Source organism: Caretta caretta, chromosome 15 (genome assembly GCF_965140235.1).
Source record: "Caretta caretta isolate rCarCar2 chromosome 15, rCarCar1.hap1, whole genome shotgun sequence".
NCBI lineage: Eukaryota > Metazoa > Chordata > Testudines > Cheloniidae > Caretta > Caretta caretta.
Window position 1 is genome coordinate 26,676,544 of NC_134220.1, and position 26,105 is coordinate 26,702,648.

General features: G+C 39.5%; 2 protein-coding genes across 6 annotated transcripts in view; one reads left to right on the forward strand and one right to left on the reverse strand.

Moving 5' to 3' along the window:
- Nucleotides 1-8,975, forward strand: part of TMEM120B (transmembrane protein 120B) — a 41,905-nt gene extending 32,930 nt beyond the window's left edge. For all 3 annotated transcript variants that reach the window (XM_048821984.2, XM_048821987.2, XM_048821988.2), the window contains 5 exons: nucleotides 836-897; nucleotides 1,351-1,443; nucleotides 1,941-2,005; nucleotides 5,990-6,058; nucleotides 8,143-8,975. In XM_048821984.2, coding sequence (XP_048677941.1) covers nucleotides 836-897; nucleotides 1,351-1,443; nucleotides 1,941-2,005; nucleotides 5,990-6,058; nucleotides 8,143-8,256 — 403 coding nt within the window. In that variant the 3' untranslated portion in view covers nucleotides 8,257-8,975. The remainder of the gene's footprint in view (nucleotides 1-835; nucleotides 898-1,350; nucleotides 1,444-1,940; nucleotides 2,006-5,989; nucleotides 6,059-8,142) is intronic.
- A 1,302-nt stretch (nucleotides 8,976-10,277) lies between these two features.
- The window catches only part of RHOF (ras homolog family member F, filopodia associated), a 48,314-nt gene continuing 32,486 nt past the window's right edge, over nucleotides 10,278-26,105 (reverse strand). For all 3 annotated transcript variants that reach the window (XM_048821989.2, XM_048821991.2, XM_048821990.2), the window contains exons 3-5: nucleotides 17,998-18,107; nucleotides 13,338-13,472; nucleotides 10,278-11,274 (exon numbers count right to left, since the gene is read on the reverse strand). In XM_048821989.2, the coding sequence (XP_048677946.1) occupies nucleotides 11,110-11,274; nucleotides 13,338-13,472; nucleotides 17,998-18,107 (410 nt within the window). In that variant the 3' untranslated portion in view covers nucleotides 10,278-11,109. The remainder of the gene's footprint in view (nucleotides 11,275-13,337; nucleotides 13,473-17,997; nucleotides 18,108-26,105) is intronic.

The following is a 26,105-nucleotide window of genomic DNA, read 5'->3' on the forward strand; positions in this document are numbered from 1 at the left end:
AGTAGCTGTAATGGGGGCAGCAAAATGTCTGAATCTCCCTGATTTGCTGCTCTATATAAAGATCTAAAACTTATATTAAAGAACAAGCAGATAAATCTCTCTATATAGACAATAAATGACATGAATTATATTCAATAAATCTTTGGGGTTTTTTATCTGTTTATAATCTGGGTTCAGCAAAATGAAAGTAACATTCAAACTCGGTTTTGTTTTGGTTTTTAATTTTTATCTCCTGATTAGGATGATTGTGCAAACAGTTTGAAATGTTGTTTTGTGTAACTTAACAAAACCTTGATTAAAGTAGTCTCACTTATCATCTTTTTATATATATGTTTAATATAAAAATCCTTTTATTTCAGTCACCATTTAACTTCTTTATTAAAACCACAGGAACAGAAATAGTTTGTATGAAAACAATTAAATTACTTCTCCCCTCAAGTGCACACACCTATGTTGATTGGGTTTTTTGCAAATATTGCTGAATGATTTGATCATTGGCTATAGAATACTGCCATTTAATTAACAAGAAAAAGCAACATTCCAAATTAGAGAAAAGAACCCAGGGAAACCCAATGAGATAACTCTGGGTTGAAGGCAACTTGTGATGTTTGGACATTTACTGACACCATAAGCTTTGCCATATGCTTTGGTAAAAGCTGAGATCTGCAGCCTAGTGGGCCGCACTGGATAACAAAAATAACTGCTTATGTCATTCACTGATGGGATCAGACTTGACTGAAATAGGGAGAAGGAAATTTATATTACTTTTTGTTTCTTATTAAACCAAAAGTGTGAATCTTTTTTTTTTTTTCTTTTTTACACCCCTCTCTATCAGGCCAGATGGACTCATGTATCAAATGTTTCGCAATCAATTTTTAGCATTTTCAATTTTTCAGAGTAAGTATATCTTACCTTGCTAATTCTTGAATGAAATATGGATCCTCTACACTTTTGCTCCTTAAATACTAAGGTTCCTAGAGGATCTTTTGTATTAAACTAAGGGCTTGTCTACAGTTGAAACACTTCAGGGGCACTGTTATAGCACTTCACTATAGACCTGCCCCACTGAGAGGCAGTAGCTAGGTTGATAGCACTAGGTCAATTAAATAATTCTTCAATCTAAACCGGGGGGTTAGACCAGCTTAACTACATGGCTCAGGGGTATGGATTTTTCACACCTCTGAGCCATGTAGGTGGGTTGACCTAACTTTTTAGTGTGGACCAGGCCTACATTAGCTGATAGCAATGAATTAACTCTTCTTACTGTTTGTGTTAGAGTAGCCAGTGCAACATGATTTTGTTTTCTCCCTCCCAGTTCCAGCTAAAATGAATAATTCCTTTGTTTTCCAGGCTGTGTACAGTTCCTACAATATTATTATCAAAGTGGCTGCCTTTACAGACTCTGTGCATTAGGGAAAAGAAACCACTTGGATCTTACAGTAGGTGAGTGGTTTTGTAACCCCTAATTTAGTTTTACAAAAACTATGTAAGTTACATTCAGCAGCTAATTGACTTAAAGTTTTAAATGTGATTTCTCAAAAAGCCTGTTTTCACTTCCTCAGAGTATCTCAAAGCTTTCACAGCATCATTCCACTATCCTTCCCTGCTTATTTTGAGTATGTAGGTGTTAGCAACAGGAGACTGAAACTAAACGATTTATGAACCTTTTGTTATGTTGGACAAAAAGGATAGTATTAAACTGATATATTGAAGTCTTTGTAATCTTAAATGTAAAAATTGTATCTTTTGTTATTTGTTGTCTTATATACAGCCATAGGCATCCAGGGTGCTTTACATACAGTGCAGAGCTCCTTGTCCTGAACTTCTTATCTGAAGAAGACATAGAAAGTAATAACAGATGATGGTGCAGGAGAGTGGTGGGGTTGTGTTGGCATGCAGGTACTAATTTATTTGTCTCTCCTAATGTTCTGGCCTTACAGAAGGATTTCAGTCTTGGATGTGGCGAGGGCTGACCTTCCTCCTTCCCTTCCTGTTCTTTGGGCATGTAAGTTGGAGAACCTGGCTTCTACATATTTCACTGATTTGTTTTATCTGAACATAAAGACCCAGGATTGTCAGAGTTGTTAGTGCTGTAATTGTAGCAAAACACAAAGTTGCCTCTTGGATCACATAGTACATATGGTACTACAGCTGGAAATTGAGTATCCCTTTTAGGAAGAAGTTATGAAATGGTTGAAAGTAGGAAGACTAGTTTAACACAGATTATTCCAGAAACTCCCTTTTAAGGAAGATACATCTGGTTGGTTGGTGGTTTTTTTTTTTTGTTTGTTTTTTTTTGTATGAGATCATGAAGAAGACCTTTAACCTTTGTAATTACAGGAGTTTGTCATTGGAGTTCTGTTTGGTTACCTGGCACCACCCTCTTTTTCTTTTAGTGATTGCATATGTCCGTTACGCTACATAGGTATGTGCATGTCTCATGCATCAGTGCCACAGAGTTTTCCCTAGTGGTAACATGTATCTCCACTTACATAATTGGTTGGTATGGAGTCACTCTAGTCATCAGGTAGAGACCAGTATCCATCCAACTTTCAGGCTGTTCAGCAATTTTGGCCTGAAAATAAACAAGAGAAGTCAATCTAGTCATCTCTCCAGAGAACAGAGTTCATTGCAGAGGTCCTGGACTCGACCTCTGCCAGGTCTTACCTGTCCCATCCCAGGTTCCTAGCCATAGAGGATCTCTGTGTGTCATTCACAGCTCCACCATGAATCTCAGTAAGGAATTGCCTCAGGCCACATGGCTGCTTGTACTTATGTGACCCTTTCACAAGGCTTCACTTCCAGTGAATGCAGACATGGCTTGAGTAATCTACTGCCCATGGATTCACCCCCTGGACAGGTTAGTATGCACCCCAAACAGTGTGTTGTCATCTCAAAGTTGGTGGATGAGCCTGGACAATGTGTGTGGGGAATCCCATTCTCTGTCTCCCCTCTCTAATTTCGGTAACAAACACTTCAGACACGGATCCCTCTGTACATCATATTCTTCAAGGACAAGAGGCAGCTTAGGCCGCACCCTAAGTTCCAATCTAAGGTGGTGTCTGACTTCCACCTAAATAAGTCTCTATACTTGCCTGTCCTTTTTTCCCCCACAGCCATGTGCTCTTACGGATGGACCAAAGCTGCACACCTAGATGTGCACTGAGCCTTAGCTTTTAACATGTTCAGAACAAAGCCCTTTTAGTTTTTCATCTCCCATGCAGAACGAATGAGAGGCCATCCTATTTACAGCACAAGACTCTAAATGGATCACAAGCTGCATTGTCATGGGCTATCCTGCCAAAGATATCATGTCTCCTGAGAAGCAAGCAGTGCATTCAACCAGAGCGCACTTGGTTTCCATGGTGTTTGTGGGAAATGTTCCTATTATGAACATCTGCAGAGCACAGTGTGATCTGTGGTCCTTGGTCAACACATGCACTAGATTCTACTTAATTATGGTAGCATCCAGGGAAGATGTGAATGTGGGGAAAGCGATCCTACAGTTCCTCTTCTGATGAGATTTCTAGCACCACCTGTACAGATAACAGTTGGGGAGTACAATGTAATGGACATATGCAATCACTTGAAGAAAAATGATACCTCACCTTCTTGTAACTGTTGTTCTTCCAGATGTGTTGCATACATCCATTTTATGACTCACGCTCCTTCCCCTAATGCATGACTATCACTGGGATCTTAGTGAGAAGGAACTGAAGGACCGGTGAGGCAGTTCCATCCTATATAGCTTGTAGCGGGAGGAAGCCAGGGCACTTGTGGGGCTGCCCCTATGGGTACCACTTAGGAAAACTTTCTGGCACCTGCGACAAGACCTGCATGCACCTACAGTGTAAGGACATATGCAATACATTTTGAAAAACAAGTTACAAGAAGGTGAGTAACTGCTTTTCTTCCCTAGCAGTCTCTGACTTGTTCTTAAAAAGAAAAGGAGTACTTGTGGCACCTTAGAGACTAACCAATTTATTTGAGCATGAGCTTTCGTGAGCTACAGCTCACTTCATCGGATGCATACCGTGGAAACTGCAGCAGACTTTATATACACACAGAGAATATGAAACAATACCTCCTCCCACCCCACTGTCCTGCTGGTAATAGCTTATCTAAAGTGATCATCAGGTTGGGCCATTTCCAGCACAAATCCAGGTTTTCTCACCCTCCACCCCCCCCCACAAATTCAGGAGAGTGAATTTGTGGGGGGGGGTGGAGGATGAGAAAACCTGGATTTGTGCTGGAAATGGCCCAACCTGATGATCACTTTAGATAAGCTATTACCAGCAGGACAGTGGGGTGGGAGGAGGTATTGTTTCATATTCTCTGTGTGTATATAAAGTCTGCTGCAGTTTCCACGGTATGCATCCGATGAAGTGAGCTGTAGCTCACGAAAGCTCATGCTCAAATAAATTGGTTAGTCTCTAAGGTGCCACAAGTACTCCTTTTCTTTTTGCGAATACAGACTAACACGGCTGTTACTCTGAAACCTGACTTGTTCTTGCCATTGTAATAAAGTGGGATACCCTTGTTGTCTGTTTCTTAGGGTTAAACTCCTGGGGTTAAGGCATTTTTTAATCAAGAGCTCCTAGCACTAAAATTTACTCCTTCTCCCTGAATCCACTTCTATTACTTTCTGAGGACAAATTTCTCCCCTCCCCCACTCTGACTTCATGTTTATTAGGTGGTTGGGGGCATTGGGGGTATTTATTTACTTCCACAATGGTTGTGGGTCATAGATCAAATATCCCCTTGCCTCTGTGCCAGCTGCTAGCAAGTTTAAAAAAACAACAACCCAGAAACCTGTGTAATGTACATCACAATAGAATAGTTCAAGCACCTCATTTTCAAAGCCCTGCCTGACTCCTCCACCACCACCGCCTCGTTCTCCCCTCCATCCCCCAACCGCTTATGCTCCTAAATGCACTTTTTGTACCCCTCCACTCATAGCTACAGCACCTTTTATGCTGCCCCTCATGCTTAAAGTTCCCTCCCTTTCTTTGGATACCATCTGACCACACTGCTTTGCTGAAATTCCACCTTCTGAAGAGATTTTCCATGGAGTATTTCAGCAATCGTGCACCAACATAAGAAGTGTGTAATTGAAAACCATAAATACAAACTACACTCCACTTTGTGACTGGACCTGCATGTAGCTTTCCAGTATATTACAGATTTGTCCTGTACTGTCTGTGTCCAATTGAAGCACCGATCCTCCATCCTTTACTCGAGGTAACCTCTGAAATCTCCTAAAGAATGCAGACTGAGGCCCTTAGACTCCAAGCTCTCTGGGACAGGATGATGTCTTAGTGTGTACCGCGTGATACAAAAGATGTGCCATGGATACATACATAATGACACATGGTGATACTGGGTGCAGTATAAAATTTTAAATAAGAAAAGGGATTAAAAATGTAGATGTATTCCTCCCTTCTTGCAGACAAAACTGCAATTGGAAAATCTACCTGGGAGAAATTGATTATTCTTGATTTGTTTTAAAAGGGAGGCTCAATGTTGCTCTGCTGCTGTGATTCATTCAAGACTAATTCCTATAACACACTCAAACTCTTTAAAACGTTTTAATTCTTTTGATACCTTAAATCTTACTGATTTTTTTTATCAGCCCTCTCACCCACAGGGAATGCACCTGTAAATGAACATCATACAATAGAATGCATTTGTGCATGAAAAGCCTGAGTCACATTAATGTGCTGATTTGTTGAAGAACCAGACTTAAATATAATATCTATGCAATGTTTTACATAATCCTTCATGGTTAGCAACAAGTATCTTACCCGTACCTCATGCATAGCTATGGCTTCCAAAATTAAATAATTTTTTTTCTCTTGCCAGAGGACACACCGGCATGTCAAGTAGCTTCCCTTGCTGTGCTAATTACTAAATTTACAGCAACCTAAACTGTTTAACAATCATTTTTATTTTTATTATATTTTTAATGAAGTGGTCTCTCTCTTCTTAGTTTTGGCAGCTGTATAATGCAATCACACTTTTTGAACTGTCGAGGCATACGGAATGCAAAGAATGGCAGGTAGGTAACATCAGAGTTCTTGTTTGTTGTAAATAGAGTTATCCTATTGATCCAAATGCCTTAGTCTGAAAATTGACCTAGAATTTGTCAGAATAACTTCCTCTGTATAAGTTGAATACAATACCAAACAGAAGGTAGGTATAAAGAATATGGCAGTATCCACTTTATTACTATATCTTTAAGGATCCCGACACTTTTCTACTTAGTGTTCCTCATTGGAAACAATATGTACACATTTTCTAGAATTCAGTTGCTTGTATTGATCTTGATATAGAATGATGAGAATCGCTTGGTAAGATGGGGTCAAGCAAACAATATGCATTCTGATACGTCTTAAATAGAAATGTATACATCTAGGAACAAAGAATGTAGCCCATACTTACATGAGAGGGACTCTATCCTGGGAAGCAGTGACTCTGAAAGATGTGGGGATCATGGTGGATAATCGGCTGAACATGAACTTCCAGTGTGACTCTGTGGCCAAAAAAGCTAATGCAATCCTGGGCGTATAAATAGGGCAATCTCAAATAGATGTAGAGAGGTTATTTTACCTCTGAATTTGGCCCTGGTGTGACCACTGCTGGAAGGCTGTGACCAGGTCTGGCGCCCACAATTCAAGAAGGATGTTGATAAATTGGAGTGGGTTCAGAGAAGAGCCATGAGAACAATTAAAGGATTAGAAAACATGCCTTGTAGTAATAGACTCAAAGAGCTCAATATATTTAGTTTAACAAAGAGGCGGTTAAGGGGGCATGACTTGATTAGAAGTACTTACAAGGGGAACAAATATTTGATAATGAGCTCTTCAGTCTAGCAGAGAAAAGTCTAACATGATCCACTGACTGGAAGTTGAAACTAGACAAATTGGAAATAAGATGTAAATTCAGTAATTAACCTTTTGAACAATTTGCCAAGAGTCATGGTGGATTTTCCATCACTAACCATCTTTATTTCTTTCAGGAAAAATGTCCAATCTTGATTTACTCTTCTTCAAAAGGAATATTTGGGGAGTTCTTTGGCCTGTGTTATACAGGGATGTCAGACCTTCTGGCCTTTGAATCTATGAATTCAAATGAAATCTAGAAGAGTTATTGCACACCCAATAGGGCAGGGAATCTCCTGTTGTGGGCTTTTTTTTTTTTTTTTTTTAAATTCCGCAGACCCCATGCCCTAGCTCCATCACACAATCTAGCATTCAGCTTTTGTTTCCTAGTAAAAAAGGAGGGACGCACCCTCCAGTGTTAGCTTGATATCTTCTCATTATGCATGTAGTTCCTCTCATATTAATGAATGTTCCTACATATGCTGAGGCTTGGGACTAAATATAGCCCTGGCATAAGCATGAACAACCCCACTTACTTCAGAGTAGTTGAACTGGACCATGACATCTCCCATACAGTGAAGTAGTTTAAAAATAATCTGTGTACAAAAGTAGTAAACTGTTTAATGTTAAAGGCTGTAAAATCCCATTTAAATGATCATGATAAAAGTATACACCTGCTAACTGAATAACCCACTGAGCCACATGTGAGTTCTGTGTATTGGACTAGGATCGTCTCCCTCTATACGTGCCCATTGCCCCTACTACTGCTAACAGAATTGTAGGATTTGCTATGGTGGTGGGGCAGAGACCAGGACAGCCTTCCCAAATTCTATGGGGATCAGTGTACAATCTGAGGCATGAGATTTGGTTACCTCCTTATCTTTACTTACATAAGGACAAATGTTGGTTATAAAATAGGACAATAGAAGTCGGAGCTTGAAAACACCCAATATATCAGACTTTGTCCTATTGCATGGAAAGACTATAAACCCCCTTCAATTGAACCCATTTTGAAGGGAAAACCTGTTGTTTTGTCTACAACTTTCATATATGGTGACTCACTTTTTAAGGCAAGTATAGAGTTTGCCTGATTGTGGGTGGGGGTTGTGCATGTGTGTTACACTTATGGCCAGGACCTCATTATCATTTAAAAAAAAAAACAAAAACAAACCCCTTCAAATCTAACTGCTGTCATAATTAGAAGACTTATCAAATGGATAATCACTTTTGTGTGTTGTTTTCTTTTCTGCCCCACACCCAGGTTTTTGTACTGGCTCTCACATTTCTGCTGCTCTTCCTTGGAAACTTTCTTACTACTTTAAAAGTGGTGCACACTAAGCTTCAGAAAAACAAAGACGAAATGAAGAAACTGTGAAACTGGGTTGCAATGGTGGACACTAAAATGTGGGATCTCTCTTCGTTTCACTCTCAAATAATTTATCAGACTGAACCTGGTAAACTGCAGCTATGTTGCAAACAAACATTGGGAGAAATCCTGTTCGTGTTAAGCTAAGAATGTGAACTCTCCCAGCACAGACTGTTGTACAGTATTATGCAAGCACCGCTCTGCAGCCCTATTATTTAAGTATATTTAATACAAAACACATTTTGTGTTTTTCCTTTGTATATATGGCAGTAATGTGGCATGCACTTGCCAGAACAAACACCAGTCTTGGGAGAAAGTGATATTCACTGTAATTCTGTACCTTCATCTCTTGTTTTGTTTTTGGGTTGGGTTTTTTTGATCCAGCACTATTTTATTTCTGAAATTCCAGGTACTACATTAGTAAAACATTAAAAATGCTTTAGGTCAACCAGTAATGCAGACCTAATGTTTATCTCTCAAACTGTTAATTAAAACATTACATTTTCAGTGGCCTATGCTAACCTGTGTGTACTGTGAAACTTGCCCATATTTGTACCATGCTGCTATGCACACTTTTAAAAAACTATTTAAAGAACAAACTTTAAGCTAATGGTTTAAATGTTATGTTTTGTTATCGGCTTTGTTTGCAGGAAGCCTGGTGATATTCAGCTAGAGATCAGGTAATCTGGTCAGCCCTGAAAAACGCATGAAATAAATAGTACAACACAGAGCTGTTTCAAGACCTTCTTTTAAATGTTGCCTTTACCATTGTTTTCCAAAACCATGTTCTTCTGAAAATGGCTCTGACCAAAGGCTGTAATTGTAGCACTTGGGCCTCTAATTACATCAGTTTTCTCCTTATTTCATTTGTGGAAAGCGTTAACCCACAGGTGATAGTGTTTTTGTCTTATTATTTTCCTCTGTGTAATTCATTTGAGAGCATAGCAACTGTGTGTCTGGTTTCACCCACATAGTTGTTTATGGGGCACTTAGTGCACTGGATGAGGTAAATAGAATGAGCACTACCATATTTGTCACTCAGGCTTTTTAGAGAACTGTATACTGAATTTTTGCCTATATACTATAGCTTGCTTTGCAGTAAAAATTTTTTTATCCCTCTTTGCTAAGAAAACACACATCCACATCTTACTATGTTTTTCCATCTAATGAGTGCTGTGTAGCTCCTGTATCAGCTTTTGCCTTTTTTTTTTTTTTAATAGAGCAATGGAGGTTTTCCCTCCTTCCCTTCATGTTCAGTCTGTCTCTAGACATGAGTAGAATGTCCAAAGCTTGTTTTGGATTTCCAGATTATTCCATTTTGAGCTTGGAGGTATGTAAAGGCCTCCGTGAATCTTAATGGTCCTTAGATTTTTTGCAGGCTAGTTCTGGGGTCAATTCCAAGTTAACAAAACCTCTGCATCCCACTTGCATACAACACAAAGGAAATAGATCACTCCAAGGTGGATTTTTCTATTAGCTGTATCCACAACCAAATGAAGATAAGACCGGAAACTTAATGTTTCTAACCTAATAACCTGAGCTTTGGAACTTTTCAGGTTGTTAGCAGGAATCCTGGCAAAAACTGCAAACGTAAGCCTCTCAGACAGAGAAATAACTTGCTGACATGCTATGAACACAACCCACTCTCCCCTAGGATGGACTGTATATTACAGCCCAAACCATGGCATATTTCAGAAAGAACCTCTGCTGTAAAATATAGTTTTAAAACATGCTATTTCTGTAGTGTAACATTATTGTGAAAAATCTTCAGCTGTAGCAACCTCACATACAGAGACATTTCTCGCAAGACTTTAAAGTCTTGGAGTGCAGGTGCTAATTTTAATGGGATGGTTCCTCTCACTTAAATGGGAAGCAACTAGGACACTTTGCATGCATTGTTTAACTAGATGTCCTTGAAGGTAAAATATTCATTGTGGGGCAGCAGGGATGATTTCACCATGTAATTCTTAACACAGATGTAAGTAGCACAGCTCAGTTTGCCACACATCATACAAGCGCACAGTGTTGAATAAATTGCACTTTTGTTTATTTTAAAATAAGTTTTGCTTGTATTGCACATTAGATCCTCTCTCCGGGTATCAAAATTGTGGCTGCTGTTACCTGCCAGAGGTAAAGCATTGAGCGGTTTTCTGAGTAGACTATAACGAAGGATGTAAAACACTTTCTATTATCATCAATCCAATCTGGAGAGACCACACAACAGATTTCCAAACAGCTGCTTTACGAAGTGGACATTCTAATAAAGCTGCAGCAGAATAGTACATGTACATAGTTTGGGGCAGTTGCTTGAGGCTACACTGAGAAGAATGGTTAATAGAGCTGTTGCTTTGTAATTATAATTAGAACTCCTCAATATAGAACTTTGATTTTTATCCTTTCTGAATCTGACCATCTGCTCTGATTTAACTTCAGTCTTTCTTTGAGAGAAGCAGCCATTTCTATCCTTTCCATGTCAATTCAGTAGTGAACAAGACCAATAAATCCGAGCCAGAAGTACTAGCACCTATGTGCTAGAATAAAACTATGAGCAATAAAGACTGCCAGTCAAACTGTCAGTGTATAAATAAAAGATAGTGGATTTGGAACCTGGCTGACAGTCATTTACAGTCAGGAACAAAATCCAGATATACATAGCCATCTATCTCAACCTAATATCGATAGAGCTTTGAAATCTTCATATGAGGTGCAACAAAAGCACACTATTACAAAATCAAATTTTAAAAATAAAATCAAAGTAGGAATAAATGTACTGAAAAAAAGACAAATTATAAAAATAAACTATTGGTAATACATGTATCAAGATTTTAACAAACTCTTCTATAGTCCCAGTAGTCTGGATCATCATAATATTGAACACCGTTTCCTCTTTTTTCGGCGCTTAGCTTTTTTCATGGCATTCAGTGCAATGTTTGTTGCTTCTTTAAAAACATCCTCTATGTTTTCTCGACACTTGGCTGAGCACTCCAGATAAGCTTGTGCCTTCATCTGCTGACAAGTTGCTTCACCCTAGGAGAAAGGAAGGTAACAAATGGAAGTGTTCTTGGAGTTACAGTGGGAAGAGGTGAGTAATTCTGAAGAGATCTTTATACAATGGGGTCAGGCAAAAGAAGGCAGATGCTTTTGTTTGTAGAGGTAAGGAATAAGTGGTATTAGGTCCTAAGCACTACCAGAAAACACACATTTAATAATGATATATTAATGGGCTCCACTTATAGAACAACTTTATTGATTTTAAAAAGTTTAATCTAAAAACCAGCTTGGAAGTGCAATGCAGTGGAGACTCCTTAAGGCTTTGCCTACCTTGTTGTGTGTTTAAAGCCCAACTTTTTTCAAGTTTAGGCTCTAAAGAGAGCCTCCAGAACCCATATCCGAATGCTCAAATTAGCAATTAGGTGTGTAGCCAGTCTGTCAGGACCCATATTTGAAAATTGGGTCCACAGTATATCTTCTTACAGGACAATCAAATTGACCTGACCACAATTTTACATAAAATTTCTACACTTTCAGATGTCAGCATGCTCCCGAGGTGGAGGATCAGTGTTTGAATCCCAAACTCCGTTCTTAGCATTAGAAGCATCTTGTGTTGCATGAGTGGCCCCTTCTGCTTGAGCCAGGAACAGTGTGGATGAGCTTCAGAAGATGACTCAACCAGAAGGATGGGTCAGTTTTATGTAAGGCATTCAATAAGGAGGAGGAAATGGAGCATAACAGACAAGAAATCCTGAAGCACACTGCCCCCAAAACAAGCTTCTTACTAACCAATAGCCATAAGAATTCTGTACATTATTTTACATTTCTACAATGCAAACTGCTGGTATGTACCTGTTATCCATTTGGTGATTGACCTCTATCTGGAAATGTATACTGTATCTATATATGTCAGAGAAGCCTGTGAAGAATCCACTCAAAGATGGGACTGAAACCAGGGTATTTAGGGACCAAAGCAGCAGTTCCATATCTTAAGCTGAAGGAAGATCTCTCCCATAGGAACATCTGAATGCTACTGTATAAAGTTTTAGTTTGCCACATTGTTGTAAAGAGTCTGAACAGTTTGAATTAGGGGATTGTCTTAACTACCAGGATAAGTTGACCTAAGTTACGCTACTCTAGCTACGTGAATAACATAGCTGGAGTCGACATAGCTTAGGTCAACTTATCCCGGTGTCTTCACTGTGCTGCATCGACAGGAGACACTCTCCTGTCGACTTATCTTAACCTTCTTGGGGAGCTGGAGTACTGGGGTTGACAGGAGAGAGCTCTGCGTCCCGCTAAATCTACCCCTGCTGCATCGATTGCAGCAGTGTCGATCTCCTTGGAGTGGAGACCAGCCCTCAGTCTTTTTAAGCCATACTGACAGATTTGCTTAGAAAGGAGCTTTCATAAATGTCTACAATTTCTTGTGGAAATAACAGTATCAAGGCTCTGAGCAGCACCTGAGCTGAACTAAATAATAAAAGATCATGTGCCTGACATTGGTGAAGAGAGTCACTAAATGCAACGGAGACCGTCTGCAGAATTTCGCAAGGTGATAGACATTTTTGTTTCTGACTGACTGGAAATAACACTGTAATTTCTGACACTGATGCAGCAATAGTTCCTTTTTTAATATTGCAAAATTTTGGTACACATCAAGCTGTTGCCCAAACTTGTACACAGAATACTCACAGGTCACTGAGACAGCAGCAAAATTTAACGGGAGGGGTGACCGTATGTTATAGGAGAGAACAGGGAGGGAGGGACCTAGGTTCTAGCTTCATTTCTCTAGACGCTTCCTGTGCGACAAGGAACAAGCCACTCCACCACTGACTAATTATCCCCATCCGTAAAGTGGGGATAGCGAGACTTGCCTACGTAACATGGGTGTTGTGAGGCTTCGTTAATGTTTGCAAAGTGGTGCTTGAATGGTAAATTTTGCATCAATAAGCAATTAACTTTTGAGGTGAGATGCTCCTTTTTGTGTCAAAATTTTCATGGCAGTGCTTCCTATTCATGAGTAATAATACCATATTACAGGAAACGTGCCTATTGCTCAGGCAAAGGACAGACCTCTTAACTGCAATCATCTTTACCTGGGTATATGTGATTGGTTCCTGCTCAGAAGACATGAGCTTACGTAAATGTTCTTTATCCTTTCGAAGGTCTGTTTTGCAGCCGATAAGTATTAGAGGGACTCCACGGCAGAAGTGACTTATTTCAGGATACCACTGATGGTGGAAAATGAAACATTTAGGTAAGCTTTTAAAAAAATCAAAATGACAATGCCTAGGAACAAAATCAGCATTCAATTTACAACAAAATTGTAGAAAGTATCCAGTGCTAGGAACAGGGTAGGATATTATTTGTTTAAGTGAGTATTTATAGATATACCACAACCTGACCTGTAAATATGTGAGGGCCCTCCTTTCCTTAAAGTACTCAGAGGTAAACTCTGCTCTGCTCGTGGAGGGCTAACTCACATGGGCCTTCCTATATCTCAGTGGTTCTCAACCCACGGGCTGCTTGCAGCCCAATCAGCACACCGCTGCAGCCCATGTGACATCCTCAAGGCCATATAGGTAGTATTGGATGTGGCCCACAGAACACCATGGTAAATAGGTTGAAAATCATTGCTATATCTCCTACATTGTGTTTTAGGACATGAGTGAAGATTGAGATAGAGAGCAATTGGAAAAGCTGGCAGTTTCTTTAGGACATCAACTTGCATTCCTTGCGCACCCAAAATTTCTATCCTGGACAACGAAATGTTGCTGTTGACTTCAAGAAAGCAGGATTAGCCCTATAACGAGCACACTTTCAATAAAATAGCCAACTGAAGTAATTTTTTCTGAGAGCTGAGCAGCTGCCGCATCTAGACATATTATATTATTTATATAATGAAAGCACCTAAAATCCCCAATCAACATCAGGTACTGTACAATCATATAGGTAAGATATGATCCCTGCCCCCAAAGAGCTCACTTACACTAGTGTAAATCCAGAATAAATCCTCTAAAAGCAGGTACAACATCGGAATCCAGACCAGTCTTACTTTGTTTCATTTATCTGTTTTTAGTCTTAAAACTTTCACTTTGGAGCATCGCATATACTGAGCAGAAATACTAAATTCAAAGATATAAAGAGGTGCCTACCTCTCTCTCACCTGTACCCAATACCATACATCACTAATTTTAGAATCAAATTCACCTCCATTACCTTTACCATTACACCTCAGACCTAGTGTTATCTCACTGTTATTGATTTCAGAATTGCTTAGAAAACAGATTGTAAAATTCCAAACCCTTTAAAGGAGTGAAGAGCTAGCCCATCATATATTCTGAAACAGATGGAGTGTATGCTGCTTAGAGAGATTAGAGGGACACTGACCGCTATTATCCTGAGAGGGGTTTTTTGTTTGTTTTACTCTTCAATGTTTAATACTGTCTTAAAACTTTGAAAACAAGAATTTTGTTCCAATTTATACAGATATACGGACCGTGGCAGCAAGAACAGCTGCATACACTGCCAGTGTTGCTGAAGAGTCAAAAGAGTGAAAACCAAGAGTGTGGACACTTTTTTTTTTTAAATTAATTCTGTAAAAAAAAAAAAAAATTTAAGTCAGTGATGGAACTGTGGATTTGAACTAACAAAAAGATTTATGATCCAGAGGACGTTCTCCATCAGAGTACAACCACTTTCAGTTGCTGTATTCATAGATATTAAGGTCAGAAGGGACCATTATGATCATCTAGTCTGACCTCCTGCACAACGCAGGCCACAGAATCTCACCCACCCACTCCTGCGAAAAACCTCTCACCTATGTCTGAGCTATTGAAGTCCACAAATCGTGGTTTAAAGGCTTCAAGGAGCAGAGAATCCTCCAGCAAGTTACACATGCCCCATGCTACAGTGGAAGGTGAAAAACCTCCAGAGCCTCTTCCAATCTGCCCTGGAGGAAAATTCCTTCCCGACCCAAAATATGGCGATCAGCTAAACCGTGAGCATGTGGGCAAGATTCACCAGCCAGATACTACAGAAAATTCTTTCTTGGGTAACTCAGATCCCACCCCATCTAACATCCCATCACAGGCCATTGGGCCTATTTACCATGAATATTTAAAGATCAATTAATTGCCAAAATCATGTTATCCCATCATACCATCTCCTCCATAAATTTATCAAGTCTAATCTTAAAGCCAGATAGGTCTTTTGCCACCACTGCTTCCCTTGGAAGGCTATTCCAAAACTTCACTCCTCTGATGGTTAGAAACCTTCGTCTAATTTCAAGTCTAAATGTCCAAATGACCGGTTTATATCCATTTGTTCTTGTGTCCACATTGGTACTGAGCTTAAATAACTCCTCTCCCTCTCCGGTATTTATCCCTCTGATATATTTATAGAGAGCAATCATATCTCCCCTCAACCTTCTTTTGGTTAGGCTAAACAAGCCAAGCTCCTTGAGTCTCCTTTCATAAGATAGGTTTTCCATTCCTCGGATCATCCTAGTAGCCCTTCTCTGTACCTGTTCCAGTTTGAATTTATCCTTCTTAAACATGGGAGACCAGAACTGCACACAGTATTCCAGGTGAGGTCTCACCAGTGCCTTGTATAATGGTACTTAAACCTCCTTATCTCTACTGGAAATACCACACCTGATGCATCCCAAGACCGCATTAGCTTTTTTCACGGCCATATCACGTTGGTGGCTCATAGTCATCCTATGATCAATCAATACTCCAAGGTCCTTCTCCTCCTCCGTTGCTTCTAATTGATGCGTCCCCAGCTTATAACTAAAATTCTTATTAATCCCTAAATGCATAACCTTACACTTCTCACTATTAAATTTCATCCTATTACTATTACTCCAGTTTACAAGGTCATCCAAATCTTCCTGTATGATATCCGGTCTCTCTCTAAATTGGCAATACCTCCCAGCTTTTTATCATCCACAGACTTTATTAGCACACTCCCACTTTTTGTGCCGAAGTCAGTAAATAAAAAGATTGATCCCAAAACTGATCCCTGAGGAACTCCACTAGTAACCTCCCTCCAGCCTGACAGTTCACCTTTCAGTAGGACCCGCTGTAGTCTCCCTGTTAACCAATTCCTTATCCACCTTTCAATTTTCATATTGATCCCCATCTTTTCCAATTTAACTAATAATTCCCCATGTGGCACAGTATCAAATGCCTTAATGAAATCTAGGTAAATTAGATCCACTGCGTTTCCTTTGTCTAAAAAATCTGTTACTTTCTCAAAGAAGGAGATCAGGTTGGTTTGGCATGATCTACCTTTTGTAAAACCATGTTGTATTTTGTCCCATTTACCATTAACCTCAATGTCCTTAACTACTTCAAAATTTTTTCCAAGACCTTGCATACTACAGATGTCAAACTAACAGGCCTGTAGTTACCTGGATCACTTTTTTTTCCTTTCTTAAAAATAGGAACTATGTTAGCAATTCTCCAATCATACGGTACAACCCCTGAGTTTACAGATTCATTAAAAATTCTTGCTAATGGTCTTGCAATTTCATGTGCCAATTCCTTTAATATTCTTGGATGAAGATTATCTGTGCCCCCCGATTTAGTCCCTTTAAGCTGTTTGAGTTTCGCTTCTACCTCAGATATGGTAATATTTGTCATGCTACCATTATCCCTAAGATCCTTTTTAGCCTTATTAAAGACTGAGGCAAAGTATTTGTTTAGATATTGGGCCATGCCTAGATTATCCTTGACCTCCACTCCATCCTCAGTGTGTAGCGGTCCCACTTCTTCTTTGTTTTCTTCTTATTTATATGGCTATAGAACCTTTTACTATTGGTTTTAATTCCCTTTGCACGGTCCAACTCGACTTGACTTTTAGCCTGTCTTACTTTATCCCTACATGTTCTGACCTCAATAAGGTAGCTTTCCTGGCTGATCCCTTTGATCTTCCACTCCCTGTATGCTTTCTGCTTTTTCTTAATCACCTCTCTGAGATGCTTGCACATCCAGCTTGGTCTACAACCCCTGCCTATGAATTTTTTCCCCTTTCTTGGGATGCAGGCTTCCGATAGGTTCTGCAGCTTTGATTTAAAGTAATCCCAGGCCTCCTCTGCCTTTAGATCCATCAGTTCTTCAGTCCAATCCACTGGAGGTCACATTTTGAGCCTTAAGTATGCAACAGTCTCCCTTTACAGAACTTTAGGCTGAAACATCTAATCAATCACAGAACTGAAACTAAATTATATAGTAAAAAATTTCTCTTAGTAACTCAAGCAAGGATATTGACCTTGAACTTTCTGCCTTCTGGATCTGGGGTCCCAGTCAACCTTGCAGCAGGGGTTCACAAATAGGATTACTTGTTGTTAAAAGCCAGGTGTAAGAGTTCTTTGGGGCAAATAACAATAGAACAAAAATATATGAATAAAAAGTGAGGGAGAGAAGACAAGCTTTATGTGAGGTACTCCTGGAGAATTAGATTTTGCTCTTCTGGTTTCTCTGTATTTTTTATATTGTATTGAAATTAAGAGGGCCATAAACCCAATCCCGATATCCGAACACCCATAAATGTTGGAGAAACTCATATCCAGATCTCAGCACTGTGTCTCAGGCCCATTGCTAGATGTGTGGTGATAAATGAACAGTGCATTTATTAGTTATAATCTTAGGGAGTGAGGCTGCTAAAAGCATTGTTACAAATCAGTCATTGTCACCCATCTAGCATAGTAAATTTAACATGAATAAGCCAAGTAATTATGAGGTCTCTTACCTTAATTAAAACATTATCATAGCTAGTAGGGTTCATAACATCATAACAAATTAAGACCATGTTTGTATTCTGGTATGAAAGTGGTCGTAGCCGATCATAATCCTCCTGCCCTGAAACACAGGAAAAAAGTGATTATGCTTTGGATAAAATAAACCTCATTCTTTACACTATTACAATACAGATATTTTAAAATGCATTCCCATTGCCTGTGGTATCAGTCTTGTCTAAAAAACAGTAATTGCATAGATTGTAAACATTTTTAATAAATCATTGGCCTTAATAGGATGAGTTCCTTGTTTGAAAATGTATAAGAAGATATGTTTAAGAGCATCATCTTGATAGTAAAAAGGTCTATAAAAATTGAGTCCTTGTGAAATCTCAGTATGAAGCAAAAGGATTTTTTGTCTAAATGTTCAATATTTTGCAGCTTGATACTAAGCAGGACACAAATCCATATGCTGCAGGATCTGAAACATGAAGACTGGACTGTCATTCACTAGCAGAGAGACAAATGCATGAGTCTAGACTGGTAGCTTATTACTGATTAAAAACTGTGAAATTGGCAAGGGTCTTGTTGACATACAGGGTTCAATGGAGGGTAGGAAACATGCCTACTTTTTGCCAGATGTGAATGCAGCATAATAAGTCTTAAATAACAAATTCCCCTCTCTTACTGGCCTCAGTGAACACAGAGCGGTAATGAGCATGACAATTGCCACCCCGCAGATGGACTGTGATCCATTAGTGAGTACAGGCCTCAGAAAGCTATACGGCAGAGTGCAACAACCAGCTGATTTTACAAGACACAGGGCAACATAAGCCAGTCTTTACTGATCTCCGAAGTGGGCCTTGCAGAGCTGCTAATGCCTCCTGGAAATGTTTTTAAACTTTTTTCCTTCTAGGAATAATTTGACATGTGGGGAATTCATTTGACTATTCCCACACATTCACATGAGAAAACTGGTCTGCTTATTTCCCTGTATTTATGACATACCAGTCACCTTCAAACCAGAGCATTGTGATGTCACACTGAGCAAGCGTCTGGAGGTGGCCAATCAGCACCAGAGGCAGTTGCACTAAGAAATCAAAGATCCTGTTTCATCAAAGGCCAATGTTTCAATGGGATGTTTTTTCAAAGTGTTCCAGAAGGCACCAACGGATGTTTAAGAAGACAGCAAAGACGTTGAGACCACTTGAGTGCTGCCCCATGTGTCAGGTATGTCAGCAGGAAGTTTTGACTTTCCAAGAAGTGAGTCAGGGATGCCAATCCTTTCTGCGTTATTATTTCCATATATTTACTGAGCACCATGTGTGCCTGATACTATACAAAAACACAGAGGCAATTCCTGCCCAAAGGGGATCACAAATAAAATCTTTGCATCAGCATTACGTAAAGCGTACTCCTCTGCTAACCATTATCTCAACATACTTTCTAATACACAGCGGTTGCATCATGGTATTCAACACAAAGCCCTGCACTTCTTATTGTCCTCAAAATGCTTGACTCCAAAGTATGGTGCGATCAAGAAGGGCATGGATACAAAAAGAACAATATCACCACAGTGCATTCAAATCTTTCACCTGAATATTTAACTCCTGCTGGTAACAGGATTCCCTACTAAATAACTCATTATGCAGCTTGCCACAACTATTTGCATAAAGGGATGGTGGTGGGTTAGGATCCAAGTCTACATAGTGCCAAGAGCCGTTAATTTCAGTGGAGTTAAAAACATTTAGTATTTCAGAGGAGAGACACCAAAACAGTGCAGAATTGGAACCTTAAAACTTTTAATCCCAAAATAAGACAATTAAGGAATCTATTGTGCTCTGAGGTGTTTATATAACATGCAACAACTGTATTTCTAATTCTTCTCGTTTTCTGAAATCCACCTAATTGTTTGCACCAGATTTACCACTTTTTTTTTTTGGCGGGGGTGGGGGGGGATGTAATGCTTTGCTTAGGTGATCTAAAGTTGTATTAAATTTCAGGAGAAAAAAAAAAGAGAAGGAAATTAGTTGTAAAGCAATATTGCTGGGATGTGTGTGTTTGTACACGTGCTTCTTTCACTCACGTTTATTACTCTTAGCCTCCACAAAGGCAACTTTATGAAATCAAGCTATCCTCTAGTAGCCAGTTATAAAATTACCAACAGTAACTACTCCAGCCTCTCAACTCATTTGCTGCTACTTTGCCATAAAACTTGTAATTGGTGAAGCAGATTGATGCATGTTCCATTTTACGAAGTCATGATGACCTGGCCCAAGTTGGAACAGAGCAAAAACACTTAGTCTGATGAACTATGCCAGGGATCTCAAAAGAACTGCTTTGGATGGTGTAAAACCAATGTGCCATAATGAAAAACAGAACAGACAGATGTGACATCACATGGCTTCATCTTCACAGTCAAAGTTGAGGGAGAGTTGAGAAGAACCAGGTATTTATTTTTAAAGGTAGACTAAGATAACCAGATAAAGACATGAGGAAATCTAGATTTACAGAGGCATAACATGTTTTCTTATGTATTTCATACATCTCAGGAATGGCAAATACAGAGCATAGCAAAAGCTAAAATAGACATACCATGATGGGAAGGCTAGAAAGGACATGCTTTATGGAAATACAACATGATCTGATTCCAGGAGAGTACTTATTTGTTTCTCTTCACCTCTGCCAAAATTAACAGCTACAGAGTTGTTCTAAAAATTAGTTATGGGTTTAGAAGGCTGAAACTGATCTTAAACAACATTGGAAGAGGGACACTTTCAATTTCTGTCTATTGCAAATATAGATACTTTAGCACTTATGTTGTGGTAGATGAATAGTGCACTAGGAAATGTTTGCCTGTATGTGAAATCCTATTGTCTGAGCTACTGTGCTTTCTCTTTTTTGTAAAAAGCAAAATAACAAAACCTCTGTGAAAGAAGGAATGATGGAACTAAGGGTTTGTTTATACTGTATTCACAGGATGCGACTGCAGTTTGAGTAGACATAGCCGAGCTAGGTTGAAGCTGTAGCAGTGCGTGCTTCAGCACCGAGTAGCCCCGTAAACAATTGCCCAGGGTTCTCAGTGGGCTTGTACAGGTTTAGCTTGGGTATGTCTACTCAAGCTGTAATCACACCCTATGAGTAGAGTGTAGATATACCCCAAATGTGTTAGTGTTTTTTATTGCCATAAAGAAATTGGGGAAGGAGGTCAGAGATGTGCATATTGTAACTAAGCTGCTGGATGACTTCTACCCCTGGCTTCCAGAACAAGTATGAGGGGAAGGGTTGGGCCGCAGAGCCCTCTGGGAGGGGCAGCAACCCAAATCAATATCTAGCTCATAGAGGACACCATATTACCCAGAGTGACCAATCAAAAGAAACTACATCCAGGAGGCAGAGGGGATCAGGCTCAGGAAAGATCCCGTGTGTGCAGCAGGTTGAAGGCAGCAGCCTGAAAGCTGGCTGCAGAAGGGATCCATGTCAACACCTCACTGGCATCACCAATTGAGACATCTTGGTTTGGTGATTACATCATCAGACCCCTTGATGCTGCAAGGCCCAGTAATTCCACATTTGAAATCTTTTGTCAGACAACAATATGACTTTGCATCCTGAATAACTTTTTAAATATTATGGAAATGTTAATTAACCAAAAAACCCCACAAAACTATGACACTTTAGGAACAGGAAAAGGACATCCAACGAAACCAATGTGCTTCATCCAGCTCTGGATGGCAGATTCCACTTTCATAGTCAATCCTCTTTCATTCCTTGGTCCTCCTACTGCGATGGACAACAAAAGGGCAAATTAAATGTCAGTTGTGGTGGTGGTCTGTGTAATATGGACAACTATCTTCTAGGAAGTGGAGTAAAATCTCTTAACTTATGCCAATGAATAATCAGATGATTGTGAATTTCAACCTGTTGCAATGCCCCAGGTTTGACAGGAAGCTATTACATTAAATAACATTTTGAGAGACCAGATCGTGGTGTCTTAATTAATCTGGATCCAGTTAGATCCAAAAAATAAGCTACACATGCCTTTCTTCTTGCCCTCAAACGTGATGGGAATTGTCAAAATGGCAGAAGCAACAAATTCTTATCATCCTGTCACACACAAAAAAATCCAAAACCTTATCAAAGACTTGCCCTTTCACAGCTTTCACCATTGCATCCGGATGATGACATGCAAGAATAGCTGTGTGAAAACACCCTTTTCTCGGTAAGGTTACTCAGGCTGTGGTCAGAATTTTTCTTCACTGTGGATTTAAAACAAAAATTCTGCAAGATCAGATAAAACAAAGTTGCAGGACTGAACAGAAGGGGCCACTGAGCTCACACAAACCTTTGATTACCCTTGTTCAGTCTCAGTTTTAATTCTCTTCTCTCTGTTGTGTTGTCAAAAGTGGTGTATGAAAATGTCATTAAGGTTTGTTTTTTATAATATATATTTTTTTCTTTCAAAATTTTCAAACTTTCTCTTCCCCTAGTATTGTAAAATAATTGCTATTTAGCATTAATTTCCTGCATCTTTGTGCCTTTTACAAGCTGCCTGCACAGCGCTTCACTTGGTACAGCTAATTTCACAAGATGCTTAATTCCTTGCCAAAGACGACATGCTTGCCCCTTTGCCTGAAATGGCAACTAGCCCATGCTGTCACAACTTGGTCTTAAGAAAAGGTGGGGCTTCAGTCTGATGGGGGACAGGAAGAGAGGAAGAAATTAGGCCATGAGTTGCACCTCTCTCCAGTCTCCCTGCCAGAAGGAAAAATTGGGCTAGTTTGAGTTTCTCAGCCTGCATGAGGCCCTAAGCAGCTTGGATTGCTTGCATATAATACCCGCCCTGCACTCTGCATGGGGACATAATTAAAATTCTCTTTTGCGTCCAAGATCCTTGGGAATATATCATGATACTTTCAATCAGCTTAATGACCATTGTGCTTTGTTGTAGTTATTCAATAGGTTCCTACAAAGGAACTATTTCTCTATTCTATAACATGCTGTCCATGCAACGAGGACCAACACCTAAGAATTCTTAGACCAGGTCTCGGAGAACGTGACTTTAAAGGAAGGCATTAAACTCCTGTAACAGACAATTATACAATAGCCTACCCACAACAGATGTTTCTTCTTAACCCCTGTCAATTCATGTCTAGATTCTGTCCTGAAGCATGAAAGCTTATATCTCTTATAAATTGTAATCCTAGCTGGTGTTACTGTAACCTATTTAAATAAATAGGATTCTCTTTTAATCTAAGCTCATTTATTCATTAATTTCTTGTGGCAGTGAGTTCCATGAATTAATTATACATTGTCTCATAAACAAATATTTTATCAGTTTTAAAATTTGCCTGTGTACTCCATAATAATGTTGAAAAAATGTACGCCATCAGTGTAATGGACTTTACACTTATTTTTAGATTTTTCCAAATATTTTAATTAGCAGCACTTTGCATATTTACTAGAATATATTCTCTGGATAGAAAAGGTCCCATGGGACTACAATTGACAGACAAGGGAAAAATATTTATTTAAAGCTAAATGTCAATGGCATCCTATGAACTGACCACAAGAGTGCGCCTCTCTCTGGGTATGTCTACATGGCAGTTGAAGATGGGATTGCAGTATGAGTAGGCACAAGTGTGTTGTTAGCTTTAGTTTAGCTAGCATGATGAAAAATAGTGAAGATGGGACTGCATGGGCTGTACAAGTTCACTTGGGGCTCTGGGTACACACTTGCATTGCAAGCACATGTCACCATATCTTCACTGCTATATTTAGCTCTGGTCGCTAGACTAAAGCTGGTACAGATATGCCTATCTGAGCTGCAATCTCACCTCTGAATGCAATGTAGACGTACCCTTAGTAGCACTATCAATTGCCACCAGCTGCCAGGCAATCTTCATGTAGTTAGGACCCTGCATACCACTTCACAGGTCATGCCAACATGCTGCCTCAAATTAGGTATATTTCCTATTAAAATGAACATTTCAATCACATAACTGAGAACCCCTATAGTTAAAGAAAAAATCTGAATGATCTTTTGTTTAGTCTGTGGTATGTTAGCTAAGGCTATACTTTCAGAACTCAGTTTAGAAAACTTGAGGAAACTTACTTTCTTCCTGGCAGAGATGAATCAAAAATTAAATATGACACAATATTTACAGCCTTACATCTTTTCCCAGGAGGGCCCTGTGGTGGTTTTCAGGGTACCCAGAACTATGAGTCACCTTGTTATCCCTGGCTCCAGCATGAGGGAGTCTTACTTGTGCTTGGCTGGGTGTTAGCTTCCTACCTCCACCAGCCCGTGAGCCACTCAATCTCCTCTGTGCAGTCCCACCCCTTACTTTGTTTTGCAGGTTAACAATATGCGCACCCCAGACCCTATGTCCCTTTGAAGCATTCCCCGGTGATATCCAGCCCCTGGCACCGGTTACTCACAGAACTACCAAGTCCACTGTTCCAAAGGAACAATATACACACCATCTTGTATGATCCAGCTCAGGATAACACCATTTAGATATACTGAGAGTGAAAAACAAAACAAAAAGTTTTTACCATTAAAGACTAAAGATTCAGGAGATAGTGAGTGAGGATATCGGAAACAAATGGTTACATATAAAACAAAATCATAACATGCTTTCTAGACACTAAACTTCATTTGAAAGGACATTCATCTGACAGTTAAGTTTCTCACTCCCAAAATATTTTATGGCATCTTCAACCAAGGTTGACTGAGATCCCACGTTCATGAATGTAAATGGACTGCCCATTTACTTCCTAGGTGTAGGATAATGGGGTGTCTTTTTTGCCTCATAAATATGCCCCCAAAGTTCATTGGCTTTGTACACAGCCACGATAACCACCTAAGTCTTATTTTTCCTGTGTGCCGCTTCTCTGTTGACTTCAGATCGCCTTGCTAACTTCTGACTTCGTATGTAAATGGGCATCCATTGTGTTAGCTTACCATGCTTAATTGACATCCTGACAGAGACAGACACATTTCTTACCTCCTGTCTGGAGGAAGCTCTGTTTTCAATTCTGCCTTGATAAAGACTTTTAAAACATATTTTCAGTATATATACATAACTCCTTACATAGCATCTGTACATATATTTCACAATGATATTGATGACCAGTGTGACCCTGCTTTTCATTTAAGATCTCACATTACATTCTCTGATGAACTAGAATGTATATGCCAGAATCAAGATATTCTTGTAACCCCATTGCCAGTTGCCATTAAGGGGTTCTTGGGTCACAGGCCCCCTTCCTCTCTGTCCCCTTTGGAATCCTGAAAGTGATTCTCTCACACACACTTTTCTAAACTCCTCAACAGAAGGTTCTGGATCTTAGTGGCAACCATCTTTGTGGTGATGTAGGACCAGAAGGACTCCAGCTAGAGATTGTCAATGTCACTTTTTACTCAGCCACAGTGAGTAGTCTGTGTGACAAAAGGCATTACCTCCCCTCCCATGAGTCCCTCTGGAGTGGAATACACTCTATTACCTATCCTCCTGAGATGGCAGTGGAGGGAGAGACCAGCATCAGAAATTAAACCCACATCTCCTGAATTACAACACAAAGCATCACCACCAGTGAATTGTAATTCTTTACATGCTAAGTGAATGGAGTTAACTCTCAATTCCTTTACCTCACTTTACAGTGAGGTATTTTAATCAAATAAGCAGATGCAACATGTGTTTGCAGGTAAAACAATATATTGCAAACTCTTTGTGCGTTGCAGCACACAGACCACCAACTTCCTGCTACAGCAAGAGATGCTTCTGATAAGGAAGATTATAGAGAAAGTAGCACACAATAACACAGGAGATCTACTGTGAAAAATTCTTATTCTATCCACTTTTATTCCAGTTCATGATTTCCAGTTGTTGCTAAACTGATCATATATAATGAAACTTTTCCCCCTAACTTGAATTAAACCTGTGAAAAATATGAAAATTCTTCTCCATTTTTATTTTTAATATTTCTCCAGTCTCCTTGTTCATGTCCTCACAAAGTGGGAGGGAATGTCTTAGAGACCTAGACATCAGGTTTGAAATACAGAGTCCTTGAAACTACAGGCTTAACACATGGCAGAGCCAACTCATTCCTTCGTTCT